This window comes from Dipodomys ordii, unplaced genomic scaffold (genome assembly GCF_000151885.1).
Source record: "Dipodomys ordii isolate 6190 unplaced genomic scaffold, Dord_2.0 Scaffold6, whole genome shotgun sequence".
In the NCBI taxonomy this organism is placed as follows: Eukaryota; Metazoa; Chordata; class Mammalia; order Rodentia; family Heteromyidae; genus Dipodomys; species Dipodomys ordii.
The window spans coordinates 15596569-15612952 of NW_012267222.1; the positions used below are offsets into that span (position 1 = coordinate 15596569).

General features: G+C 54.2%; 1 protein-coding gene across 1 annotated transcript in view; it reads left to right on the forward strand.

Annotated features, from left to right (window-relative positions):
- The window catches only part of Hspg2 (heparan sulfate proteoglycan 2), a 73457-nt gene that overhangs the window by 21608 nt on the left and 35465 nt on the right, over window positions 1-16384 (forward strand). The window contains exons 17-37 of the mRNA XM_013032545.1: window positions 68-215; window positions 469-596; window positions 874-960; window positions 1053-1111; window positions 1226-1293; window positions 2350-2490; window positions 2597-2773; window positions 2931-3110; window positions 3231-3349; window positions 4210-4321; window positions 4467-4580; window positions 4659-4786; window positions 5119-5205; window positions 5622-5671; window positions 5903-5997; window positions 6231-6371; window positions 6688-6879; window positions 13250-13342; window positions 13659-13739; window positions 13915-14145; window positions 15609-15722. Coding sequence (XP_012887999.1) covers window positions 68-215; window positions 469-596; window positions 874-960; window positions 1053-1111; window positions 1226-1293; window positions 2350-2490; window positions 2597-2773; window positions 2931-3110; window positions 3231-3349; window positions 4210-4321; window positions 4467-4580; window positions 4659-4786; window positions 5119-5205; window positions 5622-5671; window positions 5903-5997; window positions 6231-6371; window positions 6688-6879; window positions 13250-13342; window positions 13659-13739; window positions 13915-14145; window positions 15609-15722 — 2545 coding nt within the window. The remainder of the gene's footprint in view (window positions 1-67; window positions 216-468; window positions 597-873; window positions 961-1052; window positions 1112-1225; window positions 1294-2349; window positions 2491-2596; window positions 2774-2930; window positions 3111-3230; window positions 3350-4209; window positions 4322-4466; window positions 4581-4658; window positions 4787-5118; window positions 5206-5621; window positions 5672-5902; window positions 5998-6230; window positions 6372-6687; window positions 6880-13249; window positions 13343-13658; window positions 13740-13914; window positions 14146-15608; window positions 15723-16384) is intronic.

Here is a 16384-nt window from a genome sequence, read left to right on the forward strand (position 1 = left end):
TGGGAACCACAGGGAGTCTGGCCTGGGTACAGGAGAAGCAGCCACTCTCATGGTCCTGTTTCTGCAGATGTCCCATTGGCTATTCCGGCTTGTCCTGTGAGAGCTGTGATACCCATTTTACCCGGGTGCCTGGTGGTCCCTACCTGGGCACCTGCTCTGGCTGCAATTGCAATGGCCATGCCAGTGCCTGTGATCCCGTCTATGGCCACTGCTTGGTGAGTCGTGCCAGGAGGCAGGGTGGAGAGGGTGGTAGGTTTGAGTTAGCATGAAGTGGGGGTAAGGAATTGTCTGTGGGCTGGACTGCCTTGTAAGGTGCTAAACTCAGTCATCAGTAGGCTGCCACTCGGTGGAATATTCTATAGTAATGGGAGAGGCTGAGCCAGATGTCCCCAAAGGCCACCCAGAGCCTGTCTGGCCCAGTTCTGTTCTGTGGGACCTGAGCCGCTCCTTGTTCTGCTTTGCTCCTAGAACTGCCAGCATAACACAGAAGGACCACAGTGCAACAAGTGCAAGGCTGGCTTCTTTGGGGATGCCACAAAGGCCACGGCCACAGCCTGCCGGCCCTGCCCATGCCCGTACATCGATGCCTCCCGCAGGTCAGCTCCAGCTCATTGTGTGCAGCACAGCAGCGGCTGGGAGGGATGTGGGAGACCCAGATTCCACTCCCAACCTGGTCACTAAATTGCCCCACACTTCTTGGCCTCTCTGGGCCTCAGTTTTCCTTTCTGTATAATGGATTGATTACTCTAGCTCAGGGACAAGTGGGTGGGGAGATACGACACACCTAGTGTACGAGTCAGTGTGGATGGCAGTTATTTCCAGGGGTGTACAGGTAAGACCTGGCCCCCAACACTGCCCACTCAATACCCACAGATTCTCCGACACTTGCTTCTTGGACACAGATGGCCAGGCCACATGTGATGCTTGTGCCCCTGGGTATACAGGCCGTCGATGTGAGAGGTGAGGGAATTCTGGCATGTGCTGGGGGCAGCAGGCTGGCCTGGGAAGGGTGGGGCGTGGAAGAGTTGCTGACCATGCTCTTTTTCCCCTAGCTGTGCCCCCGGGTATGAGGGCAATCCCATCCAGCCGGACGGGAAGTGCAGGCCCGTCAGTGAGTATCTCAGCCCCATCCTGGCACTTCCTGGCTGCCCGCCAGGCCCCTCCCATTCAGGATTCCAGAATTGCCCCACCCTTGGTCTGTTATAACCCCCACCTTGTGCCCCAGACCAGGAGATTGTGCGCTGTGACGAGAGAGGCAGCATGGGGACCACTGGGGAGGCCTGTCGTTGTAAGGTATGTACACCGTCTGCACCAAACGTCCAAGGCCTGGATCTCCAGCACCACCATGGGCTCAGGGAGGATGGAGGCTCCACCTTCTCTTAGCACCATGGCCAGTGAGCAATGGGCAGTGAACAGGGGCTCTGGTTAGGGAGTCAAGTACCTTGAATTCAAGTCCCAGCCATGTATCTGTACCAGGTCATGGCCTTTGTTATGATTTTCCAGGCCTCACATTGACCAGTGATGTCTGTCTGAGCACCACTGACTGACTCATGGATGAGAAAGCAAAGCTTAGAATCACTTAGAATCAACAGTTGAGAGGATCACATCTCAGTGGAGAAAAGAATAGGGCAGATCTTGGAGTCTGGCACTCCTGATTTTACATTCCAGAGTAAATGAGCAAGCTGAGTGTCCTTGTGCAAGTCATTTCACATTCATGAGCCTCAGTTTCCTCCTGAGAAGGATAGAGTTAACCTTCTCCTACCTCTTTAGGTTCTTAAAGGAAATAACTAAGATGATGACTACAGAGAAACTAGCATAGTGCTTGAAACACTCCACAGATTGTAGGAGTCATTATTTTAATCAAGTTGCTTTATTTTATTTTATTTTGTTGGTTGTAGGGCTTGATCTCAGAGCCTGGGTGCTGTCTGTGAGCTTTTCTGTTCAAGGCTAGTACTCTATCACTTTGAGCTACAGCTCCGTTTCCAGTTTCCTGATAGTTAATTGGAAATAAGAGTCTCGCAGACTTTCCTTTCCCTGCTGACTTTGAACCACAAGCCTCACATCTCAGCCTCCTGAGTAGCCAGGATTACAGGTGTGAGCTACCAATGGCCTGGCAAGTTGCTTTATTTTAAATCTCAGCTTATCTGTGAAGCCCTGGCTTCACAGAGAAAAGGGGAAAAGAGCAGTGGCATAAGCGCTCATTAACTGGGAGTTATTAATCAGGTGGTAGTGATAACCTCACAAATATGCTCTTGCCTTGGCACGCTGGGTCTCATCTAGACTGTGGGTAGATTAAATTGGATAGCCCTTCTGCGGGCTATCCTGCAGCTCCCAGCTCTATACCTGCAGAACAACGTGGTGGGGCGCGTGTGCAATGAGTGTGCCGATGGGTCTTTCCACCTGAGCTCCCAGAACCCCGATGGATGCCTCAAGTGCTTCTGTATGGGTGTCAGTCGCCAGTGTACCAGCTCCTCCTGGAGCCGTGCCCAGGTACTCACTCAAGGAGGGTGGTGGGTTGGTGGAATGGCCATGCCCAGGGATGGATGGACCAAGGGCTGGGCCTGAGCCAGTCTATCCTGGCCTTCTCCCCCCTCAGGTCCTCGGGGCCTCTGAGGAGCCCACCCAGTTCAGCCTGACCAATGCTGCCGGCACCCACACCACCAGCGAAGGCATCTCGTCTCCCACATCTGGGGAGCTGGTTTTCTCCTCATTCCACAGCCTCCTGTCTGGACCTTACTTCTGGAGCCTCCCTTCACGCTTCCGGGGAGACAAGGTGGGCAGGGGTAGGAAAGGGAAAGCAGTTCTGAGCAGTGGGAACAGCACAGGCAAGGCATGGAAGCAGGGGTGTTGGGAGAAGAGTGAGATACCCCATGTTGAAGAGGAGGCCCAACTGCAGACCCCCCTGAATGCCTGTCCACCTTGTATCCCAGGTGACCTCCTATGGAGGAGAGCTGCACTTCACGGTGACCCAGCGGCCCCGGCCCAGCTCTGCACCCCTGCATGGGCAGCCGCTGGTGGTACTGCAGGGTAATGGCATTGTCCTGGAGCACCACACCTCACAGGAGCCCATCCCTGGCCAGTCCAGTGCCTTCACTGTACCCTTCCGGGAGGTGAGCTACCGGCCAGCCCAGTGGCCCTTCCTAGGCATGGGTGAAGATGGCCACTGATACTGTCTATGCATCAGCACCCAAGGTGGCAAGAGTTGGACACACGTGTCTTTTCCTTGGCAGCAAGCATGGCAGCGACCTGATGGACAGCCAGCCACACGGGAGCACCTGCTGATGGCACTGGCGGGAATTGATGCCCTTCTGATCCAAGCATCTTATACCCAGCAGCCCGCTGAGAGCAGGTGCCTGGGGCCTGGGCAGGACAGAGGGGCTTGGGCAGCGGGCCCTGGCAAAGCACTGTAAAGCATTCAGCTCTGCCACTTACTGGTTGTGTGTGATCAGCCATACTTAGCTAGTATGGTCTTAGAATAGGCTCCTAAAAAAGCAATCAAGAGCAATGCCAGTCACTGGTGGCTCACACCTGTAATCCTAGCTACGGGATGCTGACTGAGATCTGAGAATCTTTGATTCATAGCGAGCCCAGGCAGAAAAGTCCCTGTAAGAATCTTATCTCCAAATAACCACCAGAAAACCTCAATTAGAGCTGTGGCTCAAGTGGTAGAGTGCTAGCCTTGAGCAAAAGAAAGAGCTCAGGGACAGCAATCAGGCCCTGAGTCCAAGTGACTTATAAAAAAAAAAAAAAGAAAAAAATAAGAGTACTCTAGCCCTGAGTTCAAGCCTTGGCAGGTGCACTTGTGTGTGTGCACATACACATACACATGCAAAAAGATTAGGATGAGAAGGATGCAAGAAAGGGAGGTATCAAGCAAGAACATGACCCCAAGGTCAAGCCTGACCTCAACCCCAGCCCATGGAGAGCTCTGGGAGTAACTGGCCTTCTAACTGATTTTGGACCAATCTTAGCCTGTGATGGACCACCCCACGGAGCAGGTGTAACCTGTTTCTCTTTGGAGAAAGTACACATGTGAGCTGTTAGCTATAGCCCCTGCAGCTGCTGTGGGCCAGAGGCCCCATCCACAGACCTGGACAGGCTCCACGGCAGGATGCCAGGGTTGGCAGGAGGACTAGTGGGAGATGGATCCAGGACTCTGGCAGCCTGGCACAGAGCGTACTCATTCACAGTGTGTCTTGCCATACGTAGGGTCTCTGACATTAGCATGGATGTGGCTGTGCCTGAGAACACTGGTCAAGACCCCGCTCTGGAAGTGGAGCAGTGCACCTGCCCATCTGGGTACCGTGGCCCATCCTGCCAGGTGAGTCCTGGGCCGCTCACCACCCCACCCATTCACCCACCTGCCCAGCCAGATCCCTTCATGGTACTCCCAGCTTCTCCTCCTTTGGCTCCCCACCTCCCCAGCACTCCTAACCCAGTGCCCTCTGCCATCTTCCTTCCCTCAGGACTGTGACACAGGCTACACACGCATGCCCAGTGGCCTCTACTTGGGCACCTGTGAGCGCTGCAGCTGCCATGGCCACTCAGAGGTCTGTGAACCTGAGACTGGTACCTGCCAGGTAAGTCTCTCTCCTTCCTCCCCACCCCAGAGACCCATGGCCTTCAGGCCCAGCCTCAGCTACCCTCTGTTCCTCCAGGGCTGCCAGCATCACACCGAGGGCCCACGGTGCGATCAGTGCCAGCAGGGATACTATGGGGATGCTCAGCGAGGGACACCACATGACTGCCAGCCCTGCCCCTGCCACGGACCTCCCTCTGCTGGCCAGTGCGTTCAGACCCTGCCCTTTCCTGAGATGTCCACTGTCTGCCCCCATATCTCCCCTTCCTGCCCTGTCGAGAGGCAATGATTAAACCTGGTTTGCTGTGCCTCAGTGGGTCACTTGGTAGACGAAGCACCACACCTCTCTCACAACCTCAGGGGCCTTGTGTGTGCAGTGGGGACGGTTCACTGCCTTAGCCCTTGTGTGAGCGCTGTGAGCTAATGCCGGTGGAGCTCTCCACAGGCCCCTATCAGCCCACTCTCCTCCCCTGGTCTGAGGGAAGGGCCAAGAGACAGGGTCCCAGCCTTACTGACTGGACCTTGCCCCACCCTCTCAGAGTCTCCCACACTTGCTTTCTGGACACGGACAGCCACCCCACCTGTGACTCGTGCTCCCCAGGCCACAGCGGGCGTCACTGTGAGAGGTGAGTCAGGTGGTGGGAGGGTGGGACACAGGGGAAGGGCTGGAGTGTCCCCCTCCCCCCCCAGACATCTGACCTGACTGTCCAGGGGCCTCCTGCTCTTTCTTGCATGGGCCCTTGAAGGCTGCTGATAAGAAGAGATGGCATTTGAACCCCTCAGACATGCTAACCAGCCCAGCCCAGCCCCCGTGACTGCCTAGGCCAGGCCTGCCTCCTCCTATAAGACCCCCCCCTCCTGCCAGTGAAGCCAACACACTGGCTATGTGGTCAGCCCCTTCCCATTCTGTCTTCTGTCTCCCTATCTTAAAATGAGTGAGCTAGGCAAGCTGGTTTTATCCCCATTATAGGAGTCAACACATGACCCCCTATAGGCCTGGGCTCACTGTCATCTCCTAAGATTCTGCTTTCTCTCTTTACAGATGTACCCAGGGTTACTATGGCAACCCCAGCCAGGGCCAGCCCTGTCGGAGTGAGTAGGGTTTAGAGGTGGGGAGGGTGCAGGGGTTGTGGTGGAACTTGAGGTCAGGGTCACAGATGGCTCTACCCTTTTGAGCTTCTGCTTCTCCCTCTGTCCTGTGAGGTGGGAGAAGACCACACCCACATCTCACAATGAACAGCAGCATCCTCTCAATGCTAAGTGGCATGCTCAAAGGGCAGTGGTAAGTTTGTGGGTTCTAGCTGTGACTTTCCTCCATGTCAGGAGACGGCCAGATACCAGAAGTAACAGGCTGTGACTGTAACCCCCAGGGCAGTATCAGCAGCCAATGTGACGCCGCTGGCCAGTGCCAATGCAAGGTCAGTCCAAAGCTCTGCCCTCTGAAAGGTCTGGTGCTGCCCACTGCCAGGCCTGGACAGAAGCCAGGCGGTACTTGCAGGTGGCTGGGGGCTGGGTATGAGCAATGGGCTAAGCTGTCCGGAATTGTCTCAAATGGTTGAGAAAGCTGGCCTTCCTTGGGCTTCTGGGGTGCAGGAGACTCCCAAATCCTCCCCCTCTCCCCTACACACATCTTTCCATTGACCCACCCCAGGCCCAGGTGGAAGGACTCACCTGCAGCCAGTGCCGGCCTCACCACTTCTACCTGAGTGCTAGCAACCCCGACGGCTGCCTGCCTTGCTTCTGCATGGGCGTCACCCAGCAGTGCGCCAGCTCCTCCTACACACGCCATCTGGTAAGAGCCTGGCCACGGTGGGCCTGGAGCCTGGCTCCAGCTAGGTCCCAGTTGTCCATGAGGATACCCATTGCCATGCCCACCACTGCCCATCTCAACACTGAGCCCACTGACCCTGAGACCCTCGTCAAGTCTCATATTGCTGAGCGCAGCACCGTTATCATCCTCTGCTGGATGTCCACCCTACTCATCCATTCTTTCTCTCCCAGCCAAAACTCTGCAATCCCCCCTTCGTGTCTTGATGCCCTCCCATGACCCATCCTCGCCAAGGTGCCCACCCCAGTGCCTAAACTGACATCTCATCTTCTGCTGCCAGATTTCCACCCGCTTTGCCCCTGGGGACTTCCAAGGCTTTGCCCTGGTGAACCCCCAGCGCAACAGCCGCCTGACCGGAGGCTTTACCGTGGAACCTCTGCCGGACGGGGCCCAGCTCTCCTTTGGCAACTTTGCCAACCTCGGCCATGGATCCTTCTACTGGCAGCTGCCAGAGCTGTACCAAGGAGACAAGGTGGGGTGCACATAGGGGTCACCAAGACATCCCTAATGCCAACTCTGAGCCAGGCCCCGGGCAAGCACCAGGGTTGGTGGGTATTCTGACACAAGTTCACCGGCTGCCATGTGACTGTTATATCATGTGACGTTTGGGGGGTCTGTAGACTTGGACCTGCATGTTAGCTCTGCTCTCAGTTGGACCTGACAGTGCCTGGGGAAATTAAACATGGCACCTGGCATGTGCTGAGTACATGTCTGTTAATGACCATAGGAGGGAGCAAGCGAGCGAGCGTTGAAGCAGTTGTCAACTAGCATGTTTTTGAAACACAAGCTTTTGACTAGGCAGCTCCAGTTTCATTCATCTGCTTCCTCCAAACTCACTTGTGTCCACTGCAGGCCCCATGCCCGTGCCAGGTGCGGTAATTGTCACTGAGGTCACATTTACTGAGCTCACACTGCGTGCTTGGCATTGTTCCAAGCACTTCCACCTGTCTGTCACAGGTCAGATTCTACCACTGCCCTACTTCATAACAGAGGAAACCAAGGAGAGAGGTTAGGGAAACATACATAGAGTCCCACAGCTGGTAGGTGGCATTAATAGGACTCACCCTCAGGTCTCAGGCTGTCCTTAACATGCAGAGTCTGCTGGTCCTTGCTGAGTACGTCTTTTCTACTGTGAAACAAGCTTTGGAGGGAAGGGGGTGGGGTGGGGGTGGTATTGTGGAGGCACAGGGCCACAGGGATAGATAGATTTCCAGGACAGCCTGCCCACCTGTGTTCCTTGAGCACTCGTGGCCACCTGGTGGTACCTGGGAGAATTGGGGCTTGGCCTAATTATCCCCTGCTGGCTGAGGAGGCCATTGCTAAATCAGATGCACCCCAAGGGCACTTGAGGGACTCTGAAGCTGCTCCTTGGACAGATCCCGGTACCCAGCCTTCTTGCAGGGCTGGCTGTCTTCTGCTCCCCTCTTCTTCTCCCCCAACCCCTCCCCTGACTGTGCTGCCTGCTGTGGCTCTTAGACCTTTCTCTGTCTCCCTCCTGGTGCTTCCCATGCCCCGCAGAGGGAGGCATATTTCACACGGATGCGCCGGGCCCACCAGGTAGGCCCTTGCCGAGCAGTGTGCAATGGCATGGTGTGTTCCCGGGTGCCCTCAGCTCTGTGGGGGAGAGGCTTTTGCCCAAGACAAGGCAAGGCTGCATGAATTCAGACAGTAGATCTGCTGATCAGGGAGTTGGCACTTGGCCCTGCACTGCTGCCAAGTTGGGGACTGGCAAGGGTGCATGGCTCTGAGCCTCCCCAGCTCTGTAGTCTGGTCCTGGTGGTACAAGCTATGAGAGGTAGGACAGTGACCGGGAAAGCAACTCAATGCTAATTTGCATGACTGCTTGGCCCCTGAGTTTCACCCAGTACTGCCTACCAGGTGATAAGCCCCCTGTCTGCCTGCTTGTGCCCCCCAGCAAGGGGGTACATGCCTCCCTCCCTCATCAGTGTGGCCTCTCTGCTACCATGTCCTTGGGGAGAGATTCATGCCTATGCTCTGGGTCGTGGGAGTGCTAAGTTCTGTGACCTCCACCCCATCAGAACCGCACATCCCTCTCAGAGGAGCAATGGCGTGCAGCTGTGACCACTGGGAGGATCCTGGGGCTCCCAGAGGGCAGGGGCCGGGCACAGCGGGCATCTCAGGTAACTCAAGGCATGACAGGGCAGCTTGTCTCCAGGGCTCTAAAGAGCAAGCTTTAACCAAGACCCTAGTCCGCCTAGGCCATTTCCTGCATGCTGGTCCAGACTTAGTCTGACCCAGTCCATGAGCACTTGGCTGTGCCATGAGCCATGTGAAGTCAGGCCCCCTCCCTATGCGCCTCCCACACAGTCCTGGGCTGCCTCCAGCACTGCTGGCCTTGGCTCCCAGAACTATCTGCTCTGTCTCTGCGTTCCCAGGGTACCCCTTGGGCTCCTAGAAGCAAGAGTGCAGAGAATACAGAGCATGACTGCATGGGTGGCACAGAACAGCAATTGGCTAGGCTTGGGGCAGCTTGGGGCACAGTCTCATAGGCATCCTTCTGTGTGTATGTGTCTGTCTGTCTGTCTCTGTCTCTCTTTGTCTCTGTCTCTCTCTCTTTCTCTCTCTCTCCTTTCCTTGGTCCCCCAGGTGGATGAGGCCCAGAGGCGGATGGATGCTGAAATCTGGCAGCTTCTTGCCAGCTTTGCTGCCCAACCTCAGCCCCCTCCCCAGAGAGATCTTCCTTACCCCCAGCCTGCAGCTGCTCTGCGAGCAGATCCTTCCTCCTTCTCCTCCTCCTCCTCCTCCTCCTCCCCCTCCCACTCTGTGACTTCCCCAGTAAGTTCTCAGGTATGTGGCAAAGGGTCCCTCTCAAAGGACCCCCACCCCCCATGCTTTTCACATTTCAGTTGTAATTTCTGGCACTACCAGGGCTGTTATTGATTTCAAATGTCCTGTTAAATTCATAATTCATCATATATTGACTCAATTATAGTTACAACTTTTTGGGGGGGCCAGTCCTGGGACTTGAACTCAGCCCTGGGCACTGTCTCTGGGCTGCTTTTGCTCAAGGCTAGCACTTTACCATTTGAACCACAGCACCATTTCCAGCCTTTGTGTATGTGGTACTGAGGAGTCAAACCCAGGGCTTCAAGTATACTAGGCAAGCACTCTATCACTAAGCCACATACCCAGCCCACTTTCATTTATTTATATTTTTGATGGAGGTTTGAACTTAGGGCCTTGCTATTGTTAGACAGTTACTCATCCACTTTATTTTTCAGGTTAGGGTCTCATTTTTGCCTGGAACTAGTCTGTGACTACAATCTTCCTGTCCCTACCTCATGTGCAGCTGTGATGACAAACATGTGCCACCACACCAGCTTATTGACTGAGATGGATGTTAACTGAGATGTAAACTTTTTTGCCCAGGCTAAGCTTGAAAGAAAATCCTTCATATCTCCACCTCCTAAGTAGCTGGAATTACAGGTGTGTGAGCCACCATGTCCAGCTTTTCTTTTTCTTTTCTTTTTTAGACAAGGTCACTATGTAGCCCAGGCTGACTTTGAACTCAAGATCTTCCTGTCTCAGGAATTACAAGCATATGCTACCATGCTTGGTTAAGTAGTTGTACTTTTTCCTTTTTCCCAGTACTGGGATTTGAATTCAGGGCCTTGTGCTTCCCAGGCAGGCCCTCTACTTGAGCTAGGCCTTCAGTCTTATTTTTAAAATGGGGTCTTGCTCTCCTATGGCCTCCACTGGCCTGGACCACAATACTCTTATTTAAGCTTCCCCCACATATATATATCACTGTATCGTGCTTTTTTTTTTTTGGTTGTGGGGGCTGACCTCTGGGCCTGGACACGGTCCCTCAGCTCTTCAGCTCAAGGCTAGCCCTCTACCACTTGAGCCCCAGCACCACTTCCAGCTTTTTCTGCTTATGTGGTGCTGAGGAATCGAACCCAGGGCCTCATGCATGCAAGGCAATCACTCTACAGCTGAGCCACCTTCCGAGCCCCATGCTTTTATTTTTTGGCTGAAATAAAGTCTTGGGAACTTTTGGCCTGGGTTCCTGGTGAACTGAAATCCTTGTTTTTTCTAAGTAGCTAGGATTACAGGTATGAGCCTCTTGTGCTTAGATTCTTTTTTTCCAGCAGTATTTAGATTTGAACTCAGGGCCTCATGTTTGCTAAGCAGGCACTCCACAACTTGTACCATGCCCCTTTTTTTGTGTGTGTGCCAATCCTGGAGCTGGTTTGAATTCACAGCTTGTTTTTCATTCACAGCTGGTACTCTGTCTCTTCCATTTCTGTCCTTGTACTAACTAGTTAATTATAGATAAGCATCTCATGGATTTTTCTGCCCAAAGCTTGCTTTAATCCATGATCCTCAGATCTCAGCCTCCTGTGTAGCTGGAATTAAGATGGGAGCCACCAATGTTTGGCTCCATCTCTGTTCTTTTTAGTGCTGATCCTGGGGCTTGAACCCCAGGACCTAGATGCTGTCCTGAGCTTTTGTGCTCAAGGATAGCATTCCACTTGAGCCACAGCTCCACTTCCATCTTTTTGGTGATTGGAGATAGGAACTCATGGGTTTTCTTGCCTGGGCTGGCTTTGAACTATGATCTTCAGATCTCAGCCTCCTGAGTAATTAGGATTACAGGCATGAGCCACTGGTGCCTGCCATCCATCATGTTTTTAATACACACAAAAAGAACTACTAAATTTTTAGATGTTTCCCAGTGTGCCACATTACTCCTGGAGTCCATGAGAGGGACACACCCGACTGAGAGAGATAGTGATCCAGACCCAACCCAGAGGGGGCAACTGAGATGCCCAGTCAGCAGTGTGGGACCCGGCTGTTGGGCAGGAGAGGGGATGGTGTGCCTGTGTGTCCCCTGGGCCTCCCTGCAGGTCTAGGCCCTCTGTCCCCTGGGCCCCACCTGTCCCCAGCTCACCACCTGCCTTCTGTCCTAGTTCTTACTCTCCTACGGGGGTTTCTCTCTGCTTCCTGGAAGCCTCTATTACTGGCAGCTGCCCCGGGCCTTCCTGGGGAACAAGGTAACAAGGAGCTGGGGGAGGCGTGGGGGGTAGGGCAGAGAATCCTAAAATGTCAGAGGCAAGACAGCCCCTGGCCCTGTGTTAGTTACTGTATGCATTCATTTCTGGAGCATTAAGTACTTGTTGTATGCCCTCACACACATGGGCCCTGACCTGCCAGAACACTCAATTAGTCTCATGAGCACATTGTAATTGTCATCACTGGTGTTAATATTTGTGTTCATATTGCTTCCACTGTGTTCTCTGAACAATGTGGACAGCCTTTTCAGAGTGTACGTACTATGTGGAAGTCAGTCAGCATTCAGAAACACAGACTAGACAGGGTGAGGAAGCGAGCTAAGGAGAGACTCTGCCGAAGCCAAGGACAGACTCAGAGGCGTAGGCAGGTGTCAAGCCTTGCTGTCCATTCTGGGCACCACGCTTTCAGTGTATGTGTGTCCCGGGTTATATAAGTGTAGTGAAGCTCTTCAAAGTGTTGCTTTTACTACTCTTTCCATGTGAGGGAAGGAGGGCTCAGAGAGGGTATCTTGTGCAAGGATACACAGCGGTGGAGCTGGAACTTGAGCCCAGGTCTTTTGGACCGCAGAGCCCCTCCCTTTCCTTAATTATTATGCATGTAATTTCCTAGAAAGCTGGCCTGGACAGACATGGCTTTGAACCTGCTGGCACCCAGAACAAACAGGAAACTGCTTGTTTCCATTGCTATTTCGTTTCTCCCTCACTTGCTTACCACACCCTGAGCTGGCTATGGAAAGCAGCCCCCAGCCCTGCCTGGGCAACCCAGCGTGTGGCAAGTGGTCAGCAGGTGTTTGATAAATGCTCGCCAATTGAACGAACACACACGTGGACCTGGGTGGTAAGGCCTGCGGCAGCTGGTATTGAGCTGGCTGGTCTGCCCTGGTACCTGAGGAAAAAAGACTGTGCAGTTAGCCAGAGCTGGGGACCTTAGCTGTCCAAACAAAAGTTCTCTACTGCAAGCACACAGACACTTGCAGTTGTGCCCATGAAAACCCAAGCCTACCTTGATTGTCTGCAGTAAAGAATCTGCATGAATCTCTGGTTCATGCAACCAGAGTTCAAGGTCATCTCTATCCAGGGGCTCATTTGGGCTTTATCTCAGTTGACGTCAGTTCTCTAACTTGACTAGAGAAGTGTCTCTGTCCCAGTAGAAAGAAAAGGGCTAGGTTTGCCAGTCTTGCCTGATAAGGGAAGGGGCAGTTGGCTGCACTAGGTACAGCCCTACCCTGTCCTCCACCCTGATTTGGCACTAGGCACACTGGCCAGACCCAGCTTGTTCTCCACTGTGGAGGAGGGGAGAACCCTAGAGTCACGTGACCTGCATAGAGGGCAAGAGTCATTCTTTAAAGAGAACTGGGGTGGTATTTGCAATGAGGGAAATGGATTCTGGGGAGAGAAAAGCCCCTCACCCAGGAAGCAAAGCTTCTGATGGCCATTGTGGCCTCCCTGTGGTAGCCCCTGTCATTCCCCTTGCCTGCTTTATGGAATTCTCTGTATATGAAAGGAACTTGGAGCTTGTCAGCTGGGACCATGAGGCAATGGAGGGTGGAGAACCACACAAAGCCAATAAGAGGTCACTTCCTCCCACCCCTCACCCTATCACCACCACCCCCACCCTCACACACATGCATGAAAGTGGATGGGACTAGTGATGGCCTGTTTTCATGACAATCACTGGCCTGGGCCCTGGTCTCCTGGAGGAGGAACTGAAACAGGTCCCACCAGGCCTGGAGAGGCTGCACCCCTCACCTAAGTGGTCCCAGAGAGGGCCAGCCAGCCTGTGACCAGACACTTGTCTCCCTGCAGGTGGCGGCTTATGGCGGGAAGCTTCGATACACTCTCTCCTACTCTGCAGGGCCACAGGGCAGCCCCGTCTCCGACCCTGACATCCAGATCACGGTGAGCCCTCAGATATCATGGTGGCCAGCCTAGAGGAAGACTGAGGAGGCCCTGAGCCTTCACAGTGTCTGTCTCCTTAGTCCAGCACAGCTGGCCTGACACAGGCTTTGCACTGCCTGGCTGGACACTATCCAAGCTGTGACCCAGCCGGTGGGTGGTGGGGAGGAGGGAATGGCCTGGTGCTGGGAGTTACAGGAGCTTGGGAGAACAGAGAGATGGGAGGCCAAGTGGTTCAGAGAATCTGGGACTAGTGGAGACCCCTTGCTATCCCAAGAACCCCTCAGCTCCCCTCTGAACCCTACCTGTGTCCCCCTAGGGCAACAACATCATGCTGGTGGCCTCCCAGCCTGCCCCGCAGGGCCCCGAGAGGAGGAGCTACGAGATCATCTTCCGAGAGGTGAGGACATGGGTCGCCAGGGTCTCCTGCCTGCCCCAGCCTGATTTGGGGCCTCCCTTCCCATCCTCCCCTCACAGCCTCAGTTGATGCTGGAAAACAGAGGGGTGGGAGAGAGGCTCGAGGTAACCTGCCAAGCACAGTGGCCCCCACCCATGCTTGACATCTCCCCACCCAGGAATTCTGGCACCGACCAGATGGGCAGCCGGCCACCCGTGAACACTTGCTCATGGCACTGGCCGACCTGGATGAGCTTCTGATCCGGGCCACCTTCTCTTCGGTGCCGAGGACTGCCAGTATCAGCTCCGTCAGCCTGGAGGTCGCCAGGCCGGGGCCCTCCCATGGGCCTCGGGCTCTTGAGGTGGAGGAGTGTCGTTGTCCCCCAGGCTACATCGGCTTGTCCTGCCAGGTGAGTGTGTGGCCAGCTGGTCACCTCTATTCAAATACAGCGATGTCAGCAACCTGACTGGCAGGCATTGCCACCACCTGTGATTACTGTCAGAGCTCAGTGACTCCTGTACCCCATGCCAGCTCCATGTCATGACAGTCACTCCCCCAATAGCCCTGAGTAGCCAGAGTTATCCCCTCCCTCCAGTAGGAGAGATGTCATCAGTGGTGTAACTGAGAACACACGGCCAAGAGGTAGAAATGAATAGGAACCTAGGTCTGCTGCACTCCAGTGTGTCCGAACTATTGGAAGTGTCCCTCCCTCTCCCAGATGCTTGCATCTTTGGGCTGGCCACAGAGGCAGGGAGACCCACACAAACACAGGGGACTCAAGCCCAAGCCACACAGGGGCATGCTCACAGGGGATCTGCATGCAACAGTTACCTACCCTTGGAAAGCCAGCGAGGGCCCTGCTTTAAAAGGCCTGGAGCAGGGAAGACCAGGCTGCTAAGGGAGTACCTTGATCAGAGCTGACCAGGAAAACTTGTCAGCTGGCTGTTGGTGTGGTGGCAGGGCAGTGAGAGAGAGATGGAGCTGAGGAGCCATCTGCAGAATGAGGGCAATGGGTGGGACAAAAAAGCGGTCATTTGAATGGCCTTTGATAAAGGCGACCAGAGCTACAAGCTCTAGGAGGGCACATAATAGGTGCTCAGCTAACATCTAGACAGTGACTGTCAAGCTGCAGGCAGGGGGACGCCTGCAGGGCCAGGTGGGCATCAGAGAGGCCAGGTGTGAGCGCCTGACCAGGTGTGAGCGCCTGACCAGGTGTGAGCGCCTGACCAGGCTCCTGGAGTGTTTTGCACCTGTGCACCTTTTTTGGTTGACACAGAATTTTCAAATCCAAATTCAGAATTTTATGTTCCTTGAGGTTTCAGGAGGGACACTGGAGGAAGCACAGTCTGGGTGTACATTTCTGCAGCCAAGCAGAGGAGACTCATAGCTTCTCTTTAAAGAAGAGGGAGGGAAGGCCCCCAGTAGTGTCGGGGAGAGACCGCTCATCTCCAGGCTTGGAACCCCTCGGTGCTATGCACTGCTTCTGGCTGGTGAATGAGCACACACAGGACGATCTTCCCCATATCCATCTCCCCTTCCCAGACCACTTTCCATTAGGTATAAAGTTTCTTTCTATATACGTCTCCCACCAGAACCTTCAGGAACAAAAGCCTGGGCTGGGGAGAAAGGAATCTGCATTGAAGATGGGTTGTTGTTTCCCTGTGCTCAGGCTGCAGGGAGGCATAGACACAGCCAGAGCAAAGATGAAAGATGGGGCACAGAGATGTGGCAAGGAATTGCAGAGCAGAGGAGGGGCCCAGCCTGTCCCCTCCAGGAAGCAATGTGGAGTGCTAGACACTGGAGAGAACAGGACAGAGAAGAGGCTGAGTCTGCTGGCTCTGGGTGGGATGCAACCGTCTTCTGTCCCCCCAGGACTGTGCCCCCGGCTACACGCGCACCGGAAGTGGGCTCTACCTTGGCCACTGTGAGCTGTGTGAATGCAACGGCCACTCAGACCTCTGCCACCCAGAGACTGGGGCCTGCTCGGTGAGATGCAAGCAGGGTCCCAGGGATGGGAGGGGACTTGGTAGACAAGAGACAAGGTCACAGCACCGGGGACAATAGGCCAGGTCACCAAGGGGCGGTGGGCATGGCGGGGAGGCCAGAGCTATGGAGTGACATCTTTCTTTGTAAAGAAAGCTTTGGTTCTTGCCATTTTTCATTAGTGACACATACTGTCTATGCAGGAGATAGACTACAGAAGTTTATCAGGCAGGCTTTTTGTTGTTCTAGGGATGAGGGCTTCCTGTGTACTAAAGCAATCATTCTTTTACTGAGCTGTGTCCCCAGCTCAGACTATAGAGATAAATGGAAAGGAAAGTTGCAGTCCTCTATCATCCTGCCACCTTTGGGAGTGACTGTTACTCTCCTGCTCTTCTGGGCAAATTTGTTTTGGCAATACTAGGGACAGAACCAAAGGCCTTGTAAAAATATTTATGTTTTTTCCCCCAATCCTGGGGCTTAAATTTAGGGCCTAGGTGCTATCCCTTAGCTTATTTTGCTCAAGGCTAGAACTTTTATTTATTTATTTTTTCCTTTTTTTGGGGGGGGGGTCCAGTCGTGAGGCCTGAACTCTGGGCCTGGGAGCTGTCCCTCAGTTCTTCAGCTCAAGGCTAGCGCTCTACCACTTGAGCCACAGCGCCACTTCC